We start from the raw sequence: 22,197 nt of genomic DNA, 5'->3' as shown, positions 1-22,197 counted from the left end.
ATAGAAAATATGCTTGTCTAATCTCAAAATATTTGTTCAAACACATAGAAAACTCCTATTATGTAAATAAATATTGTGACACTTAGGATTCCAAAAATTCTTCTCTTTCCCTCCCTTGAAAAATAATAGTCTAGTCCTCTTACTCTTCTCGCGCATGCTTCTTTCCGCGCATGCGTAGTTTAAGTAGCGTGGTCGTCACTGCTCCGAAGTAAGTTTTGAGTTGGCGCCGGGACGCCGCGGCCGTCCGTCTTGGCAAATAGAACGTGGGCAAGGTACGAAGATGCAGGCCTCCAAGGAGGTTCCCTGGCGGCGCCTTCGGGGCATTTCTTTCGGGATGTACTCGGCCGAGGAGCTCCGGTAAGAGATTTTGTGGTGGACCCTGCCGGATCCCAGGAAAAGCGGGCCTGCGGAACTACCACTCCCAGCAGGCTGTGCGCGCTGTGGAGCTCAGGGCAGACGCAGGCTCCGCGCGTGGCTTCCTGGGAGTCGTAGTTCGGTGACCTTGTCGGGGCGGACCGCTCTAAGTGGGCTTGGGGCTAGCTAGCCGTGTGCCAGATTGACTCGCTTGGATAGATCCCCCTCCCTCTCTTCCCGGGGGGCAGCCAGCTGGCGAAGTGGTCGGAGTGCTGACCTGGGCCCAAACCCAGACCCCGGTTAGCGGTCTGCCTGGGCAAGTTGCTTCGCCTCTGTCTGCCCCAGTTTACTTTTCTGTAAAATGGGCGTGGCCATAGCGGCTGCCTGTCGGGATCCGCTGAGATCAGTTTAGAGCTTGTCAGTTTCAAATATTTTTATCCTGGAGAAGTAAGAAGATGCTCACTCCTGGCGGCTCGGCTGCGTCACCTGAAATTGACTCCGTTGTGTTGTCAGTAACGTCGCTGTCGGGTCCAGCCGACATCGGGTCCATGGCATCGATGTGCAGCATTCATTGGTCACTGAACGCGGGAGTGAATGAGGGAGTGGAACAGACCGGGGAATGAGTGGAAAGTCACGGGATTGTCATCATTTGATGTGCAGGAAGCCAATTTTTTTTAACTTCTGATAAACGGGAGCAGTCACCCTAAGTGTCACACTTGTTGGCTTAAATGTGTCATGTGATTTCTTGAAATACATGTAATTGTGTAGAGAGAAGCCGAGTGGAGTAAATGTGCAGGGGCGGGCTCCCATCCTGCCTGCTCTCAGCTTCCTCATCAAGGAAATGGGCACAAGCATACCTGCAGGTTCTTTGGGTCTGAAAGGAGTGGAAGAATGAGCTGCTGCTCTATTCCTCTTTTTTTTTCCCCCCCTGAGGCTGGGGTTAAGTGACTTGCCCAGGATCACACAGCCAGGAAGTGATAAGTGTCTGAGATCACATTTGCACTCAGGTCCTGCTGACTTGAGGGCTGGTGCTCTATCCACTGCGCCCCCTAGCTGCCCCTATTCTTGTGTCTTTTTATGTTGAGTGATAGAGCATTGATGATTATGAGTATCTGCTGGATGAGGTGCTGAGGGATCAGGTCCTGGGATGTGCCGGATATGTGCGATCATAGACCTCCTTCAAGCCAAACTCACCCAAGGTTTAGTGGGTGAATACCAGGAGGGTACGAGGCTGTCTTGAGGTCAGGATTTGAGTCTTGTCTCCTCTGTGCGGTTCTTCCACTGTTTCTTAGAATGCGCCCCAGGGAGGAGGAAGCAGCCTCCTGGATTTAAATCCGGGTTCTCCCTTATCCATTGGCAGGTTGCAAAAATGAGGCCCAGAGAAGCATCAGGTGTAGATGATGCAGTTTGTGAATTACCTCGGTGGCCGTGATGATTGACGGATATAGATTGAGAGCCGTATGGGAGGGGTCTTCAAACATCATTTAGCTCCCAGCTTCTTAGACTGTGGGTCGTGACCCCAGATGGGCTCTCGTAACAGAATGTGGAGCACATAAAATTACGATTTATAAATGTTAGATTTGTGTACCTATTTTACATGTAGTGTTCCAATGGTCACATAAACATTTCATGTACAAAAAGGGTCACAGGTAAAAGAGTTTAAGAAGCCTGCTCTAGGCCGCCTTCCCTGAAGAGATGCGAGACTAGGTGAGAGGCCAGCCCAGGGTCCTCCCGGGGGCAGATTCAGATCCTCTGCCTGGGACTCTGGGATCAGCGGCACACTTTGCTTTCCACCTGGCTGCCTCCCGGCCGAGCTTTCTCCAGCACTTCTCTCTCATCCCCAACCCTCATCTCTTTCCCTCTCTCCGCTCCCAACCTCAAGGGTAGGGGTCAGAGGAGGGAGAGAGCCCAGAGAATGTAGGCTAAAGTTCAGCAAACGGGTCTACAAGGGAGGGGAGAGATGCTGTTATCACGTGTGAGGGGCTGAAACTCTTGAGTCAATGCACTGAGGCCAGACAATCCAGCACTTGAGGCTAATTACCGATTGGACAGTATAAGAATATGCTTAGAAAATGGCCCTTCCCACTCTCCTGTGCTGGCCCAATTGCTTGGTGTATCAGAGACTTATGGGAGGGACTAGGGGGTGCAGGGAGACTAGCCAGGGTCACTTCTTCGAGAGATGATGAGGTGAGACCACAGAGATCCTACGCGTCCACTCTCTTTATTTCTACCTCTAAAGACCAAGAATAAAGACTTTTGCTTATCCTGATACCTGCTGATTCTAAGGTATCCAGGGTGCTAACGCAGTCACCACATTCATGCATGTGAAAAATGACCACAGAAACATTTCTTGCACACGAGAAATGATCCCTTCAAAACTTTGGCCCATGTTTGAGTGCATTGAATTAGATGATACTACTTGGGTTTTATATATATATATATTTTGATAGTTTCTATTTACCAGATATTTGCATGAGTAATTTTACAGCACTGACAATTGCCAAGCCTTTTGTTCTAATTTTTCCCCTCCTTTCCTCCCTCCCCAGATGGCAGGTCAACCAAGACGTGTTAAATATGTTAAAATATAAATTGAATACAATATATGTATACTTGTCCAAACAGTTATTTTGCTGTACAAAAAGAATCGGACTTTGAAATAGTGTACAATTAGCCTGTGAAGGAAATCCAAAATGCAGACGGACACAAATAGGATTATTGGGAATTCTATGTAGTGGTTCATAGTCATCTCCCAGAGTTCTTTGTCTGGGTGTAGCTGGTTCAGTTCATTGCTGCTCTATTGGAACTGATTTGGTTCATCTCATTGTTGAAAATGGCCACTTCCATCAGAATACATCCTCACACAGTATTGTTGTTGAAGTGTACAGCGATCTTCTGGTTCTGCTCGTTTCACTCAGCATCAGTTCATGTAAGTTTCTCCAAGCCTCTCTGAAATTGAAATGATGCTACTTGTAAAACAAAACTTGAATCACTTGCCATCTATAAAAAACCAACAAGACTCATTTAGGATCAAATGAAGAGCAAGCAGAATCCTTGAAAACCCCATTTGCTTGTTAGTTGTTATTATTCCTATTATGCAGAGGAGGGAAATGATCTGGGAACTTGCATTCCACCTGTGGGCCCGTGTCCATAAAGAGAAAAGCGGAGGGAAGGAGAGGGGAGAGAGATGGGGAGGGGCCGAGGGAAGGAGAAAGGAGGAGGGAGGAAGAGGGAAGGGGGTTTTGGAAGGAAGCTTGGCTATGGAGGCTGCAGTAATGTTGGAGACAGAAGTAGGAATGGGCTAATGGCCCGCTGGAGACGCTTTGGGTAGTTTGCTTTCTGGGGGCTTGCTCTGCTTGAAATAACTACGTGATGGAACCTCTTCCCTTAATCTGCTATAAACCGGGGGCTTGGTATCCTTGGGCACCGGCAGGGCATCAGCAGCCATTGGGCGCCCCTCTGCTCCTCCGTTCTGCAGATGAGGAAGCTGTGGTTTGCTCAGAGTTACTCCAGGTAACGTTGAACTCGGCTCCTCTTAGCTTAATGGTTCCACCAGATCGAGCCACGTGCTTGGCAGCCTTCACAGCATGTGAGATACAGAGAGTAAATCTGGTTGTGATGAATGAGAGCGGCTTGTTTACAGGTTCATGTAGTGGGTTTCCCTGAAGTGAGACACACCTGCCCAGGAAGATGCATTTGGGGGGGCAAGAGCAGGCCCTCCCCAATGGGGTACTGATCTGTACAATCAATGTAGCGATTAAGTTCTGTCGGTGTCATAAGTAGTGGATAGTTCCTCTTTCACTTCTGACCTTCTCTGCAGGCAACTAAGCGTCAAAGCCATCACAAACCCTCGCTATGTGGACCACGTGGGGAACCCCTCAGTGAACGGACTCTACGACTTGTCCCTGGGGCTCGGCCGACTCCAAGGAGGCGTGCTCCACCTGTGTGCAGGACTTTGGCAACTGTCCCGGGCACCTGGGCCACATCGACCTGCCCCTGGTTGTCTACAACCCTCTGCTCTTTGACGTACGTACATCCAGCTCTGCTCTTGGGGCAGCTGGCAGGCGGGCTCTTGGAGCGGCAGTCTCGGGCCTCCCTCCGCAGCCAGACCTGGCTGTCGCCCTTGGCCGTGACCCTGGATTCTGAGTCAGGGGAGTGGGCAGATCCCTCTGGCCCTCGTGTGGCCTCCAGCATCCCTCCTGGCTCCAGATAGGGATCCCCTCTCTGCTTTGGGCTTATATGCCCTTTATTTCCTGGTGAATCCCACCCAGCCCATCCTTGTAAAAGACCGAAGACACAGAAAGAGTGGTCCAGCCGCAGCCAGCCACCATCACAGAGCCTATTGGGCGCTCTGCACTCAGAGCCCTGGCTCCCTCCTGGAGGAAGGGGGCCGGAGCGTGGGCCCACCCCCCTCAACCTTGCGCATTAACATGGTCTTCTCCTGTCATCCTTCAGAAACTCTACCTGCTGATCCGAGGCTCTTGTCTGAACTGCCACCTGCTGACCTGTCCCCGACCGGTGGTCCACCTCCTCTACTGCCAGCTACGGGTGCTCGAGGTCGGGGCCCTTCAAGGAGTCTATGAGCTCGAGAGCACCTTGAACAGGGTAGGTGGGCAAGGCTGTCCTGGGGCTCAGGAGAAAGCCTGATCTCGAGAAGAAGCCCCTGGGGGCCTCAGCGGTGCCCCGAGGAGCAGGGGTCTAGAGGAACGGGGGGGACGTGTTGGCTGCCGTCCTTGGCTGGGATGGGCATCAGACTGACCATGTGGAGCAGACGCCTTTCGCGCTCTCATTCTCCACTGAGATTCTGCTCATTCTCATCCCCATTGAGGCTTCAGAGCAGGCTACAATGGGAGGTCCCTCTCTAACAGGCTGCAATGGGGGTCCTCTCTAAAGCAGGATGCGAAGGGGGGGACTTCTCTAACAGGCTGTGATGGGGGCCCCCTCTCTAAGCAGGCAGTGGTAGCAGGGCCCTCTCCAAAGCAGGCTGAGATGGGAGGGACCCTCTAACAGACTGTGATGGGGCCCTTCTCTAAAGCAGGGGACGCTTGGGGCGCTTGTTGTGACTGCCAACCTTGGGGTCCACCTACAGTCACAGAGGGTCCTCCTTCAGACACGGGAAGGGGGACCCCTATGCCTTTGGCCCGGCTCTGCCTTAGTCTAGGCCACGTGGGCCTGGGCCCTCAGTGCCCGTACATGTCATGATCATTCTTGTGAGTGGCTGGAGGCAGGGGTGGTGGTCAGGGCTGCAGAAGGCCCGAGCAGTCTGATGGGGAGGACCAGAAGGGCCGGGACCACTCACCTTCCTTCGGTTTTTCAGTTTCAAGATGAGAACCCCAATGCTTCTGTCTGCGAGATGCAGGAAGAGCTAGAAGAGCATACTCGAGCCATCTTAGAGAACAATCTGCTGGGGGCCCAAGGATCCCAGGTGAGGGGGGAGGAGGGATGGCTCCCGAGTAGGGGGCAGGGGGAGAACGGCTCCTGGGTAAGACCCCAGGCCCCCGGCCCTCCGCGCCACCCGCACAGGCAGGCCGCCTTCACCGCAGGCTCCATTGGACATTCTTTGTGTCTTTCAGGTGAAGAACGTTTGTGAGAGTAAGAGCAAGCTGATTGCCCACTTCTGGAAGGCACACATGGCATCTAAGAGGTGTCCCCACTGCAAGTAAGTGGTCAGCAGCTGGCCTCCCTGCCCCCACTGTGCTCCCACTCCTGCTCCTGCCCCTCCCCACTCCAGCCCTCCCCCACCCCCCTCCGGCCCCTCATTTCCCGGTCTTGAATGTGCTCTCTTCCCCCAGGACTGGGAAGTCAGTGGTTCGCAAGGAGCACAACAGCAAGCTGACCGTCACCTACCCTACAGTGGTTCACAAGAAGGATAAGGCCAAGACCGCCCAAGGTGAGGCGCCCCTGCTGCCCTGGAGGGTGATCCCCGGAGCAGGGATCTGTCTCTGAAATCGGGGGGCCATGTTCCCTGCGTGGGGGAAGGAGCTGCCAAAATCAGGGGAATCTGGGTGAGCCTTCCACCTCCCCCCCCAAGTGTGCATAAGCACAAGGATGTGCACGTGTGAGCGTGGGCACCAGCCTGCAGCCTGTGGGTGCTGCTGATCCCATCCCATCCCTCCAGCACAGTCCCAAGCCTTGGACCTCATCTGCCATCGTTTATCTGGCTGTCCCCTGATCTGGGGGGGGGGGAGCTGACCTCATTCCCCAGTGACCCTGCCTGCCCCTGCAGAGCCCTCCCCCATGGGCCACCTTTATCTATGTAGACTCTGCAGCTTGTCTGTAGAGAAGAATGAAGAAAGCCGTTTTTAAGCACTTAACCTGTGCCAGGCGTCATAGCTGGTAAAGCCAGGCTGGCCTGGCACTCTGGGACCCTGCCTTCTGCTGGGCAACACAGAGGCGAGGTCCCTTGGGGAGTCAACGTTTAGAAGAGGTGATTGATGTCTGGCCATCGGTTCTGAAGTTGAACTGTTGGACCGTGCCAGGGAGGGGGGCAGGCACGCGTAGAAGCTGGCAGCTCCGTGCTCAGCCGGGGAGTCCTGAGTGTGGGAGAGTGAGGGGCAGAAGACAGAGAAGGGGGATGAGGAGGTCAAGCCAGGCACATAGGACTTCAGACTATCCCCGGGCCAGGGACTGGAGGCTCCCTTTGTGGTGACTCTGAGGTCCCCTTGGCTTGGGTATGGTTGGCATTCTGCCAGCCGCTTTTGATGAGAATGGTGCCTGCTGTGAGCTCAGTGATCTCTGCCTGGGTGACGGCTGCTCCTGCCCAGAAGTCACCCCCTTTGCCATGTCTGTTTGCTCTTTTGTGGAAGATCTAGTCAGTCTGAAAGTGTTTGGGCTTTGTGTTCTCTTGAATCGTTTAAAGAAATGGGCCCCTTGGGAGTCTCCCAGAGTTCCTAGCTGGGGAGTCCCTGATAGACCCTGTTGGGACGGCCCTTCAGCACTGGGGGGTTTTAGGTGAGAAGGGAGGGACAAAGAGAAAGGTGAGGGTCTGTCAGGCCCAGGCTTCTTCCCACTCACATCATTCCCTACTCTTCCAGCCCCAGAAATCGACGAAGCCCATTTAGGGAAGAGGGGCTACTTGACGCCCAGCACTGCCCGAGAGCATGTCTTGGCTCTTTGGAAGAATGAAGGTAATCTGCTCTCTAAGAGTCTTAATTTGCTCATTTAGTTACCAATGACCATTGCGTCCTCCACTGAGATCTGTCCCTCGTGTTGGATCACCCTGAGCCGAACAGTTAGCCTCTCACTGTGTTCAAGATGAATTGAATGATGTGCCCTTGAAGGACATGCTTTTTAAAACAGTTTTATGATGAATGTTTTCTGTAACTGCCTAAGTGATTCCATGTACGAGTTGGGATTTTTGTGCTTTAGATAAGTAAAATCTGTGGGGTTTTCCCTGCTCTGACTGGGGTCTGCTCAGAACAAGTCAAACCAGTTGTTCGCTGTGTTCTGGAGAATAACCCAGATTTCTCTAGCTCCTTTCTCACCATACCATATCACTCTGAGGTAGTTTGTGCAAGTACTGTTGTTATTCCTGTTTCACAGTTGGGAAAGCCAAGGCCTGCAGAAATTCAGTGACTTGTCTATTAAATAGCCAGTAAGGGTCAAAGCTGGGATTGAAACTTGGCTCTCATGAGTTCTAGTACACTGCTCTTCTCACTATTCTGAAAAGAGTGCTTCTTGATGAAGCATTGGGGGTTGACTATTAAAAATGTAGAAATATAAAAATTTAGCGAGATGGGCACACTTTGCATAACATACTTGTTATTGCTCTAAAACTCTGCTTGTAATGTTATTGGCTTCTCATCTATTCTTCCCGTGCTTCCTTAACAGAATTAATATGTTTTTGTAGAATTAATTAATGAGTGAAGTTAATGTGAAAGCAAAGGGAAAACAAATGAAATAAAGGCCTTTTAATTAGCAGTTCCGAATGAGAGCATTGAATCTGGGCCAAATCCTGGCTGTCACTGTGGGACCTTGGACAAGTCACTTCCAATGTCTGAGCCACAGTTTCCCCATTTTTAAAAGGAGAATTGGATTATTGAATATGTATCATTTAAGGTAGGCAAATGTTAGTACATAAGAGGTCACTTGATTGAATAGGATGTTTCCAGTTTTAAACAACTCTCCAGTTTTGGGTTTTTTTTTTTTAGCCTTTTGATCATTAGACTTCTAGTTCAAAGTTCTTGCTCACATTATATCAGGTATTTTTAGAATTCTAAAGTGTAAATAAGTTTTGTTCATTGTAAAGAATTTCTGCATTTCTTGAAATAGTTTAGTGGTTTTGATACTTTTTTTAATATTGCTTACGTAAATACTAATGGGGAACTATTCTTGTATTCCTCATGTGAATCCAGGTTGATTATGGCGAATTGCTTTAGTCCATTGTGATAATTTTACTTAAATTTTTCATGTCAATATTAATTAGTAAGATTGGACTATAGTTTTTTTTTTCTGCTTTGTCTTTCCCTTATTTGGGTAACAGAACCCATAAAGTTTTGGGAGAAGCTTTTAATCACCCTTGAAGAATAATTTAGTATCATAAGACATGAATTGTTCTTTAACTATCTAATAGAATGTATCTAATAGAACAACCAGGGGAAAGTTGTTTTGTTTTTTTTTAAAATGTCACTTTTCTGGTTTATTTTATTTCTTTTTCTGAAGTTGACTTGAGAGATCTTTATTAGTTGCCATATTTTGCATTTTTGTAGATGATCGGTTTTCTTTGAATTATTAATTTTTATTGCCATATACATTTGTAAAGTAGCTTCTGATAGTTCTTTTTATTTGTTGTGAATTCACATTGATAATTTGATTTAGGCAGCTTTTCTTATGTCACAGCAGTGAAATTAAACATGTGACCATTAAACTCAGTAACCACTTTCTCGTTTGGCTCCTTTGTAGAAATTATTGATTGATTTTTTTTTTTTTTTTTAATGGTGCTGCCCTTCTATTTGATTTACTAAGTTTACTTGTTTTCAATCACAGGTTTCTTTCTGAACTACCTTTTCTCCGGAGTAGAGGAGCCTGGCATGGAGTCCAAATTCAATCCAAATATCTTCTTTTTGGACCTTGTGGTGGTGCCGCCTTCTAGGTAACGCTTAATTCCTTGTGTAACAACTTGGAAGGAGGATTGATTGGTGCCTCTCACTTGGAGGGAGGGATGTATGATTTAGGTGAGGAGGAGGATGGCAGCAGGCCTCCCCAAGGATTGTCCCCCGGGTCAGTAGGGAACTAGAATAAAGGAGTCTTCCATTCTAGCCTCTGTCTCCTTTTTGATCATCTTGGGGAAGAAGGCAGAGTAGTTTGGTTGCTTTTTCAGTAACAGGTGAGAGGGAAATTTCTTTTCTTTTCTTTCTTTCTTTTTTTTTTTTTTTTTTTTTTTTTGTTAAAGCTTTTTATTTTTATTTTAAAAACATATGTATAATTTTCAACATTCACCCTTGTAAAACTTTTGTGTCCCCAAAATTTTTCCTTCCCTTTTCCCCATTTCCTCCCCTAGATGGCAAGCAATCCAATATATGTTAAAAAGGTGTTAAAAAAGGTTCTTTTATACATATTTACCCAATTATACTGCACAAGAAAAATCAGATCGAAAAAGGGGAAAAAATGAGAAAGAAAACAAAATTCTTTTTTTTTTTTTTTTTTTCTTTTTTTTTCTTTTTTTGGGGGGGAATTTCTTCCTGGCTGTTTTAACCTTGTCTTGCATTGTAGGTACCGCCCTGTCAACCGCCTCGGGGACCAGATGTATACCAATGGCCAGACAGTGAACCTGCAGGCTGTTTTGAAAGATGTGGTTCTGATCCGAAAGCTTCTGGCTCTGATGGCCCAAGAACAGTCCCTCCCCAGTGAGGGCGTGGGAGTGACAGAGAAGGAGATCCAGAATGGCTCCCCAGAGGTACCGTAATGAGGCCCACATTCAGGACTAACTTGGGGCTGTCTGGTGAACTGCCGAGACAAAAAAGCTGTTGGGCAGTGAAAAAGACATCGGGACGTTTTTGGAGACCCGGCGCCGGTCGTTTGGGCCTTGGCAGAAAGAGCCTCGCGTAGGCTGGGGTTCTGGTTGTGCTCAGATCATTTGGACTGACATTTATTGAGTATTTACTCAGTGAGAGGCGCCAGGCCATGTCAAGGCGAGTCACGTTGTGCTCAGGGTTAGAGTCTTTGTCGATTTCTTCTAGCTCTCTAGTGATCCATAATGACCCGGTGTGTGGATTAGTGAGGCCATTTAAGTCCCGTGTTGTCCCTGACCCTACTTCCGGACCACCTCTCTGGCCTGTAGGAGCTCAGGGAGAATACCAAAGGACTTGCTGGGGTCTTTGGTTTTTTGTCACCTTTATTCCCTGATAGAGCCTGCATCACTTCCTCACCCTCTTGTAGCAGAAAGTGAAAAAGAAAGACAAAGCAAAAGCAATCTCGCCACCGAATCAGTGTAGATGCTGTAACCGAATCTGACAGTGTAGATGCTGTCCCTGGGCAGGAGGGAGGGCTCCCTGGGAGCTGCCTCTCTGGGAGCTGCTCGGGTGTTCCTGGCATTCACTTTGCCGTTCTCTCCATGTGCATTGTGGCCGTGGTTTTCCTGGACGTATCTTTCTGCCCTAGTCCGTACAAATCTTTCCATATTTTCTGAACATTTTTCTTAGTGTGCAGTAGTATTTCATGACCTTCCCATGCCATAATTTGTTTTAACTTCTCTTCACTTGATGAAATCTGCTTTATTTCCATTTCAGAAGGCTCTTGCTGTGAAACATTCCCAAGGATGTGGGACCTTTCTTTCTGTGTTTGGCCTCCTTGACTCTATGCTTAGTAACGGGATCTCTAGGTCAAAGGCCACAGATTTTTTTCCTTCCACAATAATCATATGAAAAAATGAGTTCTTTTAGGTCATTTTAGTAAATAGGAATTTCTTTTCTGAGTTCAGTGAGAATTAGCTTTTCAGAAATCTGTTTACCGTTAGTCATGGGATCGAGGGATTTCCTGTTTAGTGGGAATAGAATGCTAATAGCAGCGTGCATTTATGTAACAGTTGAAAGTCTAAAGCTTGTTTTACACTCAGTAAGTTTTACTTACTCTGTTGGGTTCATCTTGTCCAACCCCTTCATTTTACAGATGAAATAATAGCACTCCTCCCCCGCCTCCCCTCCCAATTTTTTAAAATTCCAACAGCTTTCTTTTCAAGTACATCAATATGGTATGGTGAAAAAAAAACTTCACCGGACATCTAGTTCCCTGTTTGATCTCTCCCTCCTTTCTCCATCCCCTCCTCACTTAGCCAACATTTGCCAATCATGGAACACTGGGTTAGGCCCTAGGAAGTTCAGCTAAAGCACAGGCCTTGCCACAGCAGATGGCTTCATTAGTTTCTGGTCAAAAATCAGAGGCTCTGGAGGATGGTGATCTCTCGGGAGTATCAGTTGGTCTCGGTTTATTTTCTTTAAGAAATTAGATTTTTTTAACATCTCTCAGCACACACAAATATTCAAAGAAACGTGAGAAAGATTGTGAGTGAGTTTACACAAAACCAGATTTGGGATTTTCATAGACTTTTTTTTAAAACAATTGCTATATATTAACTCTTATCAGGCTAGAGAAGTGAGGACATTCTGTTCGGGTGGGTCTCTCCTGGAGCATATTTTTGTTATTTACTATATCGTTGATTGTCGCTGTGCACATTTATGCTGTCGTGGCATTCAAAGTTCTGTGCCAAAAGGAGCTTTAGGGGCCAACTTTTGGTTTTACAAATGAGGGAACAGGCCGGGGGGTGGGGAAGGATGTTAGGGTCCCACACAATCAATCAGGGTGGGAGTTGGACCGCCCTGAACCTAGGGCAGTGGGTTTCTTCTCACCATCCTGTTGGTTTTTTGCTTCTAGTTTTTGCCCTTATTTTGCCTCATTTCATACACGTTTTCCCATGTTTCTGGCATCCAGCACTTGATTCCCTGGCCCATCTGTGCAGTTTCCGGTGTTTGGCTGGTAAGCGTCGCGCTGCTTTGTATCGATCTTTTCTCCTCTCCAGGAGCATTAGGAGGAGGGTCCTGTGGGAGCTGGCCTGGTCTGCACAGTGAGGGCCGGATTAGACCAGGAGTCCCTTTGGCAGCTGAGACTCCTGCAGACCCCTTTGCAGAATTTAAAAAAAAAAAAAAGATCCTTATTGAAGGAGAAACTAAATTTTAGTTAGAAGTTTGTGAAAATACAAATGTAATTCTTGATATTTAAAAATTAATTTTTTTTTTTTTTTGCCATTTGAGCTCAGGGACTCCCTCAGATGTATCTGCGGACCCTCAGGGGAGGGAAAGGCTGTAGATCCCAGGTTGAGAACCCCCACTGGGAGAGATTCCTCCCAGTAATGTGATTTTGTGGTTCTATAAGCAGTGGCAAAATGTCCCCCCCTCCCCCCCAGTTCTGCGAAACTAGTGTTCCTGAAGGGTCTTAGTTGTCATGGCCCCAGCTCACCACAAGGTGGAGCCCGTTGTCTGGGTGGAATCAGGGAGCCTTTGGGGTTGGACCCTCAGCTGTACCCCCATAGGGTGACTCCCCAGCTTCTCCTCCCCAGAGTGAGGCCCAGCCACTCACTTGTACCCCCCCTTAATGTCCCAGCTCCTCAGCCCCTCCCCCTCAACTGTACCCCCCCCTCAAAGTGACTCCCTGGCCCTTCAGCTGCATCCCCCCGAAATAACTCCTGCACCCCCCAGTGTGACTCCTAGGCCTGTCAATTGCACCCTCCTCCCCACTGTGACTCCCCAGCCCCTCAGCTGCACCACGCCCCCAGTGATGCTCCAGCCCCTCATCAGGCCTTGCCCAAGTGGCCCCTCACTGAGCCAGGCTCTGGGCCTCTGGGTGCTGCAGGCTGTGGAACCCATTCCCATGTTTGCCGTTTAGCCCCCAATGTGTCTTTTCTTCCATTGAAACGGGGTGGCCTTCTGCAGCTCCCAGATCCTCCTTGGGGCCAAGGCCTGCCGTGAGCCCTCCAGAAGTCAGGGAGGCTGTTCCTAGTGCCAGCCAGGCTCTGCTGTCCCCAAATGTGGTTCACTAGGCGCCTGGTGTGGCTTTGGGAGAGTGGGCTGGCCCAGGGGAAAGGGGGCTGAGCACCCGCTGGGGCCTTCATCTCTAGCCTCAGCTGCCTCTCTGAGGCTGTCTGGGCTCGGGGGGCTCGATCTGCCACTCTGGGGTGTGGGAGAGTTTTTGCCACTGTACACTTTGGGCTCATGGAGTTTGGGGCTTCTTCAGCCTTCTTTCTGACTGGGTGAGCATGGGACTTTGTCTGCCGTCGAATTTTATCCTAAGGCTTCTGGTCCCTGATGCCAACAGCCCTTTGCTATCCCCCTCAGCATCTGTAGGTTTGGGAAACTGGGGCCGTTTTCCCTTTGTGCCTTTATCAGGGCCATTGGTGTGAATGCGGTGTGGTGACGGCCTTGGGCCCCTTTGGCAGAGCCTTCCTTCCAGGCGGATGTCACCCCCGGTAGTCTGGACTTGTTGGGTTTTGGTCATTGGCCTTCTCCTGGGCCTCTCCATCTGACCCAGAAGGACGCCAGGAGCGACTTTCTGCAGGGCCCAGCCGATATACACATTCTGGAGTGCCTGGGATGGCTGGGTCCGCAGTCAGGAAGTTCTGAGTTCAAATCTAGCCTCCAATATTACTCCGGTCCAAATCCCACCCTGATTGATTGTGTGGGACCCTAACATTCTTCCTCACCCGGCCTGTTTCCTCATTTGTAAAACCAAAAGTTGGCCCCTAAAGCTCCTTTTGGCACAAAACTTTGAATGCCATGACAACATGGCCCTGGTCACATCATGACCTCGTCTTTCATATGGTTTCTTCAACTGTCAGATGGTTGAGCACCTACTGCATGGGGTCGTTGTGAGGATCAGGCAAGAGAAGTAGGTAAAGCCCAGTGGCCCCTTCCAGAGATCCCTATTTCTTTTTCTCAATGCTCAGAAATCAGTGCTTTCATGTTTCTGTTCTAGAATTTTGCCTTGAAGTGAAGTCAGGTTTACTAGTTTGCACTTCAAGCAATACCCTTCTCCTTTTTGAAAACTTTATGGTCTTTTTTTTTTTTTTTTTAAGCATTTCTCTGTGATTTTGTTGAGGTCATACAGTGTTCCAGCAACAGATCAGTTTTTCATTCTTTCAAGCTGGTGACTTGAATTCATTGAGGATGGCAGCTAGCATGTCTTCTCATAATTTCTTCATTTATATAGGTCTTAATTCCCTGTTAATCCATTTCCCTTGCTCTGGCTGAAGATCATATCCCCTAGGTAGTAGCGAAAACAGAAGCAAAAGAGGATGCTGTTTCTATGGCAGCCAGTGAAATCCTTTTTGTTTGGCCAAATGGCAGCATAGAAATAAGACTGATACTTTTTTAAGAAGCCAAAGCCACCTCTTTTTTCCCCCCTGAGGCTGGGGTTAAATGACTTGCCCAGGGTCACACAGCTAGGAAGTGTTGAGTCTGAGACCTGATTTGAACTTTGGTCCTCCTGACTCTAGGGCCGGTACTTTCTACACTGTGCCACCTAGCTGCCCCAAAGCTTCCTTCTTTAATGTCACTTAAATACAATAGCGCTTCTCCTTCACCATGCAGGGGTGAGCAGAGGCTTGGACAAGCCCAGGTTTCACCTGCCCACGAAGAGTGCTTTAGGGACGCAGTGGTGGGTGGGGTCCCTTTGCCCTGGGCTTGCAGCCTCTTCCCCAAAAGGCTCCGTCCTTCCTTTCTCCTGCTGGGTGGGAGCATAGCCCCCCTCCAAGCCAAGGGCCTTCTCATTTTGTCTTCCCCTCCCCCATTCCTTCCCACCCCTCTCTTTGTGTCCCTCCATTCCCCCTTTCTCCCCCACCTCAGTTCCCTCAGTAATTGAGGGTGGGTCGTGCTGCTGCCCTTCCCTAGATAAGGTCTGACTTTGCCTGTCTTGTTCCCCCTCACCATTAGGCTCCTTAGCACTAGACACTCCCTCCATCCCACATCTTTTCCCTTTTATGAAAAGATGGTGCCCCTGTGTACTAGGTTCAAGAGATGCCCCATAAATCACTTAATTTCTATCAGTTGTCTGTGACCAGGTTGTGTAATCTGCATTGGTAGAAGGAATTGTTCCCTGGGAGTTCTCACAGGCACTGTCCAAAGAATTTGTTCTCAGATCTTCCTGTAGCCTGCTCCCCTTCTTTCCTAAGTCCCTTGGAGACTCCCCAAGAGGTGGGAGTGATTAGTGATGTTTGCCGATTGAGGGCGCTGATTGATCAGTGCACAGCCTCCTTTCTCCTGCTCCTGGCATGTCTGGCTCTCCTGTGGCCCTTTCCCCCAGAAACCGAGGGACCTTCTCATTCTATATTTCCTCAGGTAACTCCACTAGCTCTTCCACCTCCGCTCCCACGGGCCTTCCCCCATGGTCACTAGGTGGTGCTGGAGGACCACACCTGGTTGGGCGAACTTCTCTTTGAAAGGATACAGGAAGAGCCAAGATGCTGCTCAGGTGCTGGAAGCACGTCTTAATGGGCCTTCACTCAGCAGCTGCCTTGCCTGGAATGGGCCGTGACCTTGTGCATGCCCGCAGCGTCCGTGTTACGTCTTGCCTGGTCTTTTACTGCTGTGTTTTGGGTAGCCAGTCTATCCCAATGCTCTGTTGCTCTATTTCTTAGCCAGCACCAGATTTTGATGTTGATGTACTACAGTTTGAGATTTGGTGCAGTGAGACCACTTTTTCCATGAATGCCTTGGATGCTCTTGATCTTTTGTTCTTTGTTTTTTGTTTTTGTTTTTGGGGGTTTTTTTGGTAATATAATTGGTATGGTACTGAATAATTAAATTTTGTAAAAGTGCCAGTTTTTATTATATTGGCTCAACCTACTTATGAGAAATTAATATTTTTCTAGTTCGCATCTGATTTTATTTATGTGAAAATTTCGGTTGAAATTGTGTCCATATAGTTCCTGTGTTTGTCCTAATAGATTCCCAAAATATTATCTACAATTACTTTAAATTGATTTCTCCATCTTTTGCTGCTGAACTTTGTTGGTAATAGGTGGAAATGCTGGCGGTGATTTATGTGGGTTTATTTTTATATCTGGAAACTTTGCTAAAATTATTAATTATATTAACTAGTAATTTAGTTGATTCTCGTATTCTCTAAGCACACCATTGCATTGTCTGCTAAGAGTGGTGGTTTAGCTTCCTCGTTGCCTATTCTAATCACTCTGTGCCTTTTAGAGCAGTATTGAATAATGGTGGTGATGATGGGCATCCTTGTTTCACTTCAGTCTTATTGGCAAGGTTTCTAGCTTATCTCCGTTATATGCCTGGTTGACTGATAGTTTTAGGTAGACACAGCTTATCTTTTTAAGGGAAACTCCGTTTATTCTTATGCTTTCTAGTGTTTTTAATTGGAATGGGTGTTGTATTTCATCGAAAGCTTTTTCTGCTTCTCTTGAGATAATTTTATGGTTTTTTTGTTATTTTTTTATGGGTGTGGTCATTTATGCTGATAGTTTTCTTAACATTGATCCTGTCCTGTATTTCTGGTATAAATGTCACCTGATCATCAAGTCTGAGCCTTGTAGTATATTGTTGTAAGCCCCTTGCTTGCATTTTATTTAAAATTTTACTTCAATATTCATTAGGGAAATTGGCCTGTGGTTTTCTTTCTCTGTTTTTGCTTTTCCTGATTTAAATGTCAGCACCATATTTGTGTCATAAAAGAAATTTGGTAAGATTCCTTTTTTCACCTTTTTCCCAAATAGCTTCCATAGTATTGAACTTAATTGTTCTTCAGATGTTTGGTAGAACTTACTTCTGAATCCATCTGGTCCTGGGAATTTTTTGGTAGGGAGTTCATTGATAGCCTGTTTAGTATTTTTTAAGATGGTGTTATTTGAATATTCTATTTCCTCTTCTGTTGATCTGAGTAATTTGTATTTTTATAAGTATTCATTCATTTCACTTAGATGGTCAGATTTATTGGCATATAATCAGGTAAAGTAGCTTTTAATAATTTATTTAATTCAATCTTGACTAGTTGCAAATTTACTCTTTTCATTTTTGATAATGGTAATTTGTTTTTCATTCTTTCTTTTTTTTTTAAGTAAGTTTACCAGTGGTTTCTCTATGTTATTCTTTTTCTTCACAAACCAGGTTCCTAGTTTTATGTACTAGTAAATGATTTTTGCTTTCAATTTTATTAATCTCTTAATTTTCTGGATTTCCAATTTAGTGTTTAATTGGGAATTTTTCATCTATTCTTTTTCCCAACAATTTTTGTCAAACAGTGAGTTCTTATCCCAAAAGCTGGGGTCTTTGGGTTTGTCAAACACTAGATTATTAAAGTTTTTGACTGTTTTCATCTATTCTTTTTCTAGTTTTAGTTACATGCCCAAGTCATTGATCTTTTCTTTCTCTGTTTAGAGATATAAAATTTTCCCTAAGTACCATTTTGACTGAGTCCATAAATTTTGATACATTGTCTCATTGTTGTCATTCTCTTTAATGAAATTATTTATTATTTCTATGATTTGTTTTTTGACCTATTCTTTAGGATTAGATTATTTGGTTTCTAATTAATTTCTAACCTGTGTTTCCATGGCTTTTCATTAAATATAGTTTTTATGGCATTATGGTCTGAAAAGGACGCATTTAATATTTCTGCTTTTCTCGTGCAATTATGAGGTTTTTATGCCCTAATGCATGATCCGTTTTTGTGAAGGTGCCATGTAGACTTGAATAAAAGGCATACTCCTTTCTATTCCCATTCAGTTTTCACCAGAGGTCTGTCACATCTAGCTCATCTCCCCACTTTCCTTGCATGTTTACTTTGTCCCAAGTCTGTATTAAGACCATCACTTGTGCAAGCTGGAGACAAGCTTTGGAGCTCAGTCAGAGACTTGCCTTTGGGGGAAAGAGGGGCCGGACTTGTGATTCAGGGACCCTGGCTTGTGGTCCCATGTTCTCTGGGATGTCTCCCTCCAGGAGGCAGAATCTTTCGTTCCGATGGACCGCTCCTTTCTTGCCACGATTCCGGGCCAGTCTCTCACAGAGAAGCTGTACGGCATGTGGATCCGCCTTCAGAGCCACGTGAACATTGTGTTTGACAGCGATATGGACAAGTTAATGATGGAGAAGTACCCCGGCATCCGGCAGGTGAGTGGCAGGCCCCCTCCCCGCCTCAGGCCCTACTTCCTGCAGGGAGGCCGCGCAGGGTTCTTATCCGCTGCCTTTGTTCCCCTTACTAAGATCCTGGAGAAGAAGGAAGGCTTGTTTCGGAAGCACATGATGGGGAAGCGTGTCGACTATGCTGCTCGTTCAGTCATCTGCCCCGACATGTACATCAACACCAATGAAATTGGGATCCCCATGGTGAGTCAGGGGAGTGGCGGGGCTGCGGTGAGCCACGGCGGGAGTCGTGTGTGCAGGATATGAGAGGCAGGGCTTTGTAGGCCTTGTAGGTCTGGGACTCTGCCCACATGGTTGGCATCCAAGCCCTGCTGGGTCCTCTTAGCGCCTCCTTGGCCCCAACCTACTCCCCATGTCCCAGAGCACGTCCTTCTAACTCCGAGCCTTTCCTGTCTGTAACATGGGGACACAAGTAGCTCCCTCATGGTGACAGCCTCAGATGAGATCAGTTTGGGGGGGGCTCCGCAGGCTTCAGCACTTTGGAGAAGTGTCAGTTCTGGCCATTGGCTCTGTTGCCAGAGCCTGGCTTCTGTGCCCAGTAGGTGTTTCACAGGCACTTGTCCCTGTCTGCCCAGAGGACGGGCCTGGCCCTGCTTGGAGAGCGAGGGCTAAGCTGATGCCTTGGTCTCCCCTGCTCTTCATCTGGCCTCCCCAGGAGGCTGGGAGGGTCACCATCCTTCTCATCATGGGCCCGAGCCTCAGGCCCCGCTGGAGGGCGTTCCGGAGGTCCCCTGCTCCAAGCCTCTTTCCTTCCCGGTGGAAGGTCCTGTTCATGCCCCAGGTCACGTAGCTCATTCCCTAGTTGAACCCCCTTATTTTACAGATGAAGAAATGGTATGTGATACACATGGGATCACAGGGACCCCAGTGGCCATCTAGCCCAATCCCCTCATTTTACAGATGTGGGGGCCCTGGGTGGGGAATGCGCCCTGATCACTTTAGCTCCCCAGGAGGGGGCCCAGCGGCAGGACCAGGGGTCCCCTCAGCTCCTCTCAGAAGCCGCCTAGGCGGTCCGATCCCCCATTTCCACTCTCTGCTAGCTTTCGAATGAGCAGCGCTCTGTCAGCGCCAATACAACATTAACCGACGCTTGCCGGGGATTGTGATGTCCCTCCTCCCCTGGGGCGCTTATAAGAAGGCAGTTTAATTCCCTCCAAGGAGAGCTCTCTTTCCTTCCTTCCCTGTGGTGCTCTGGGCTTTGGGGAGCGCTGATGAGCAGAGCTGGAGCCGTCACGGTGCCATCAGGGCGCCAGCTGCCTCATCCCTGGGGGGCGTGGGCTCCTTGAGGGGGAGTTAAGCCAGAGCTTCCAGAGCCCCTGGGGAAGGGAGTCCCTGCGGGAGAAAGGAGCCACAGGCATCCAGTCCTGAGGCAGGGCTGTCGGTGTCCGGCCCCAGCTCCCGATTGCCCAGACTCGGAGTCTCCTCAGCTGGTATTGCCTGCACTGATCAGAGGGCCCGTTCCATACGAAGGGACCGCCCCCACAGCCCAGGTGGAGGGTGCCACGGGCCCGCCCTTCCAGTGCCACGAGTCTCGTGTCTGTTCTCAGGTGTTTGCGACGAAGCTCACCTACCCTCAGCCCGTGACCCCGTGGAACGTCCAGGAGCTGCGGCAGGCCGTCATCAATGGCCCCAACGTGCACCCGGGGGCCTCGATGGTGATCAACGAGGACGGCAGCCGCACGGCGCTCAGCACCACGGACCAGACCCAGCGGGAGGCCGTGGCCAAGCAGCTGCTCACCCCCGCCCCTGGCGGCCCCAAGCCCCAAGGAGCAAAAGTGGTAAGTGCCAGCCGGGCTCGGCCCCCTCGGGCAGAGCAGGAGGTGGGGCGAGCTTCCCCAGGCTTTCTCCACCCCTCCTTGCCTTTGCCCTTTCCGACCTCCTGCTCCCTTGTGATCGGGCCCACCATACAGTGGGGCACTGGAGGGGGTTGCACACGGCTTCACCCCAGCCCGGGCACATTGTGGGAACTCAGGACATTCTAGAGTGCGTCACATAAAATACAGAGGGAGCCCGGCACGGTGAAGCAGCTTAAAAGGGGAAGGAGCGTAAGGGACTCGTAGAGAGGGACGGGCTCGACCGCGGGGGAAGCTCCATGAAGGGGTTGTCCTCGTCCTGGAGATGGTGAGGGGGTGCCCGGGTGGCCGGCAGGACCTCCCGTGGGGAGCGCTGTTGGGGCAACCAGCCAGGGCAATGAGAGCCTGGGGTCGGGAGGGCCCGAGTACAAACCTGACCTCAGACCCTTCCTAGCTGGGGGACCCTAGGCAGGTCACTTCACGGTTTGCCTCGGTTTTCCTCATCTGTCAAATGGGCTGGGAAATGGCCAGCTCCTCTCGTATCTTTGCTGAGACAACCCCCCAGAGGGTCACGAGGAGCCCAGCATGACTGAAAGGACTGAAAGACAGCGGAAAGGCCGCATGGCCTAGAATCTGGAGTCAGCTTCAGGGTCAGGAAAGCCATGTGACCCGGCTGTGGGCCAGAGCTCTCAAAGTTGCATCTCCCCGTGCGGAGTGGCCCAGACCTAACTGTAGTAATTACGTCACTAATTGTAACGTTGGGCTGAGCAGAGACGACCATCCCGACGCAGATGATGTGACTGGTTTTCCAGGTCTCTGGCAGCGGGACGCCACGGCTCTGGGCGCGCTCTAGGTTTCTCCTGCGTCTCTGCTGGAGAGACTTGTGGAGGTCGGGTCCCTCTCCTGGCTGTGGGGGGCTGGAGCTGCCCCAAGTGCTCTGGGGGAGCCTGGAGCACGGCAGCCCCTGAGCTCTGGGCTGCTTCTTTTACACTGGACTGGAATTTAGTAAATATAGGAAAAGTGGTCCCTGACCCCTTCACCTATGACCTGACAGCCTGGAGCACTTTGACCCTTGCCCCATTGACCTCTCGTTCCTCTTGGGCTCTGCAGCTGTTGGCCAGTTTGGCCTGCGTGTTTTCCCATTGTAGCTGCCAGCTGCCCCGCGCTTGTTTAGCTGTGATTCTAACCCCGTTTCCATGAAAGCGAGGCCTGGGCCGGGCCTGGTTTCTGGTTTGGGGCCACGGTGCCGAGCAGTCTCTCTCCTGAGAAGCTAATAACCCAGACCTCGGAGGTCACTTCGGGACAAGTGACGCACTGAGCTGCCAGAGTCCTGGCCGGGGCCCCTGGGAATTCGTGGAGTCCAAGTCTCCTAGGAAACGTGACGGCTCCGCTCACAAGGTCATTCACGCGGGTGCGGGCCAGGAGTGCAGAGGGCGGACCTTTAGGGAAGGTGGCTCCCTGCTGCCTGCTGGCTTCTGAGGCCGAAAATAACCAAGAAAAGATGAATGGAGCACGGGAGGGGAAAAACGCATGTCCCGGCCTCCCTGGACCAAAGAAAAACAGTCTGAACTCAATTGCCTGTGGTTCAGCCCTCCTTATTGGCCCCACTCTTTATTCCAATCCCTCGGTCCCATCCTGCGGACTTGCCCTCAGGAAGAAACTAGGCCTCTGTCTCCTGCCTGCCCGGGCCTTTGTCACTGGGAGATTTGGGGGGACTCGCTGAGAGCTTCCTCTTGTCCCCTCTTCCTTCCATCCCTTCCCCTTCACAGGATGAGGCGTCCTCGGCCAGCCTCTCTCTGTGTTCCAGGGACCCTATTCCTCCCCGTCCTCCCCAGGACATGGCCCACCATCATCCTCCCCGCTCTCACTTGTCTTGGGGCTCCCCCTGGCTACAAACTGCTCCTCCC

General features: G+C 49.4%; 1 protein-coding gene across 1 annotated transcript in view; it reads left to right on the top strand.

Annotated features, from left to right (window-relative positions):
* Positions 1-178: 178 nt before the first annotated feature.
* The window catches only part of POLR1A (RNA polymerase I subunit A), a gene marked incomplete in the record, with an annotated part of 52,493 nt that continues 30,474 nt past the window's right edge, over positions 179-22,197 (top strand). Inside the window, 13 exon segments of the mRNA XM_074285655.1 lie at positions 179-357; positions 4,172-4,259; positions 4,261-4,377; positions 4,807-4,956; positions 5,669-5,776; positions 5,925-6,010; positions 6,144-6,241; positions 7,386-7,478; positions 9,337-9,442; positions 10,063-10,246; positions 18,294-18,464; positions 18,558-18,680; positions 20,045-20,275. Of these exon segments, the coding sequence (XP_074141756.1) occupies positions 281-357; positions 4,172-4,259; positions 4,261-4,377; positions 4,807-4,956; positions 5,669-5,776; positions 5,925-6,010; positions 6,144-6,241; positions 7,386-7,478; positions 9,337-9,442; positions 10,063-10,246; positions 18,294-18,464; positions 18,558-18,680; positions 20,045-20,275 (1,632 nt within the window).

Source organism: Sminthopsis crassicaudata, chromosome 2 (genome assembly GCF_048593235.1).
Source record: "Sminthopsis crassicaudata isolate SCR6 chromosome 2, ASM4859323v1, whole genome shotgun sequence".
In the NCBI taxonomy this organism is placed as follows: domain Eukaryota; kingdom Metazoa; phylum Chordata; class Mammalia; order Dasyuromorphia; family Dasyuridae; genus Sminthopsis; species Sminthopsis crassicaudata.
This window is presented reverse-complemented; position numbering and strand designations above follow the sequence as displayed.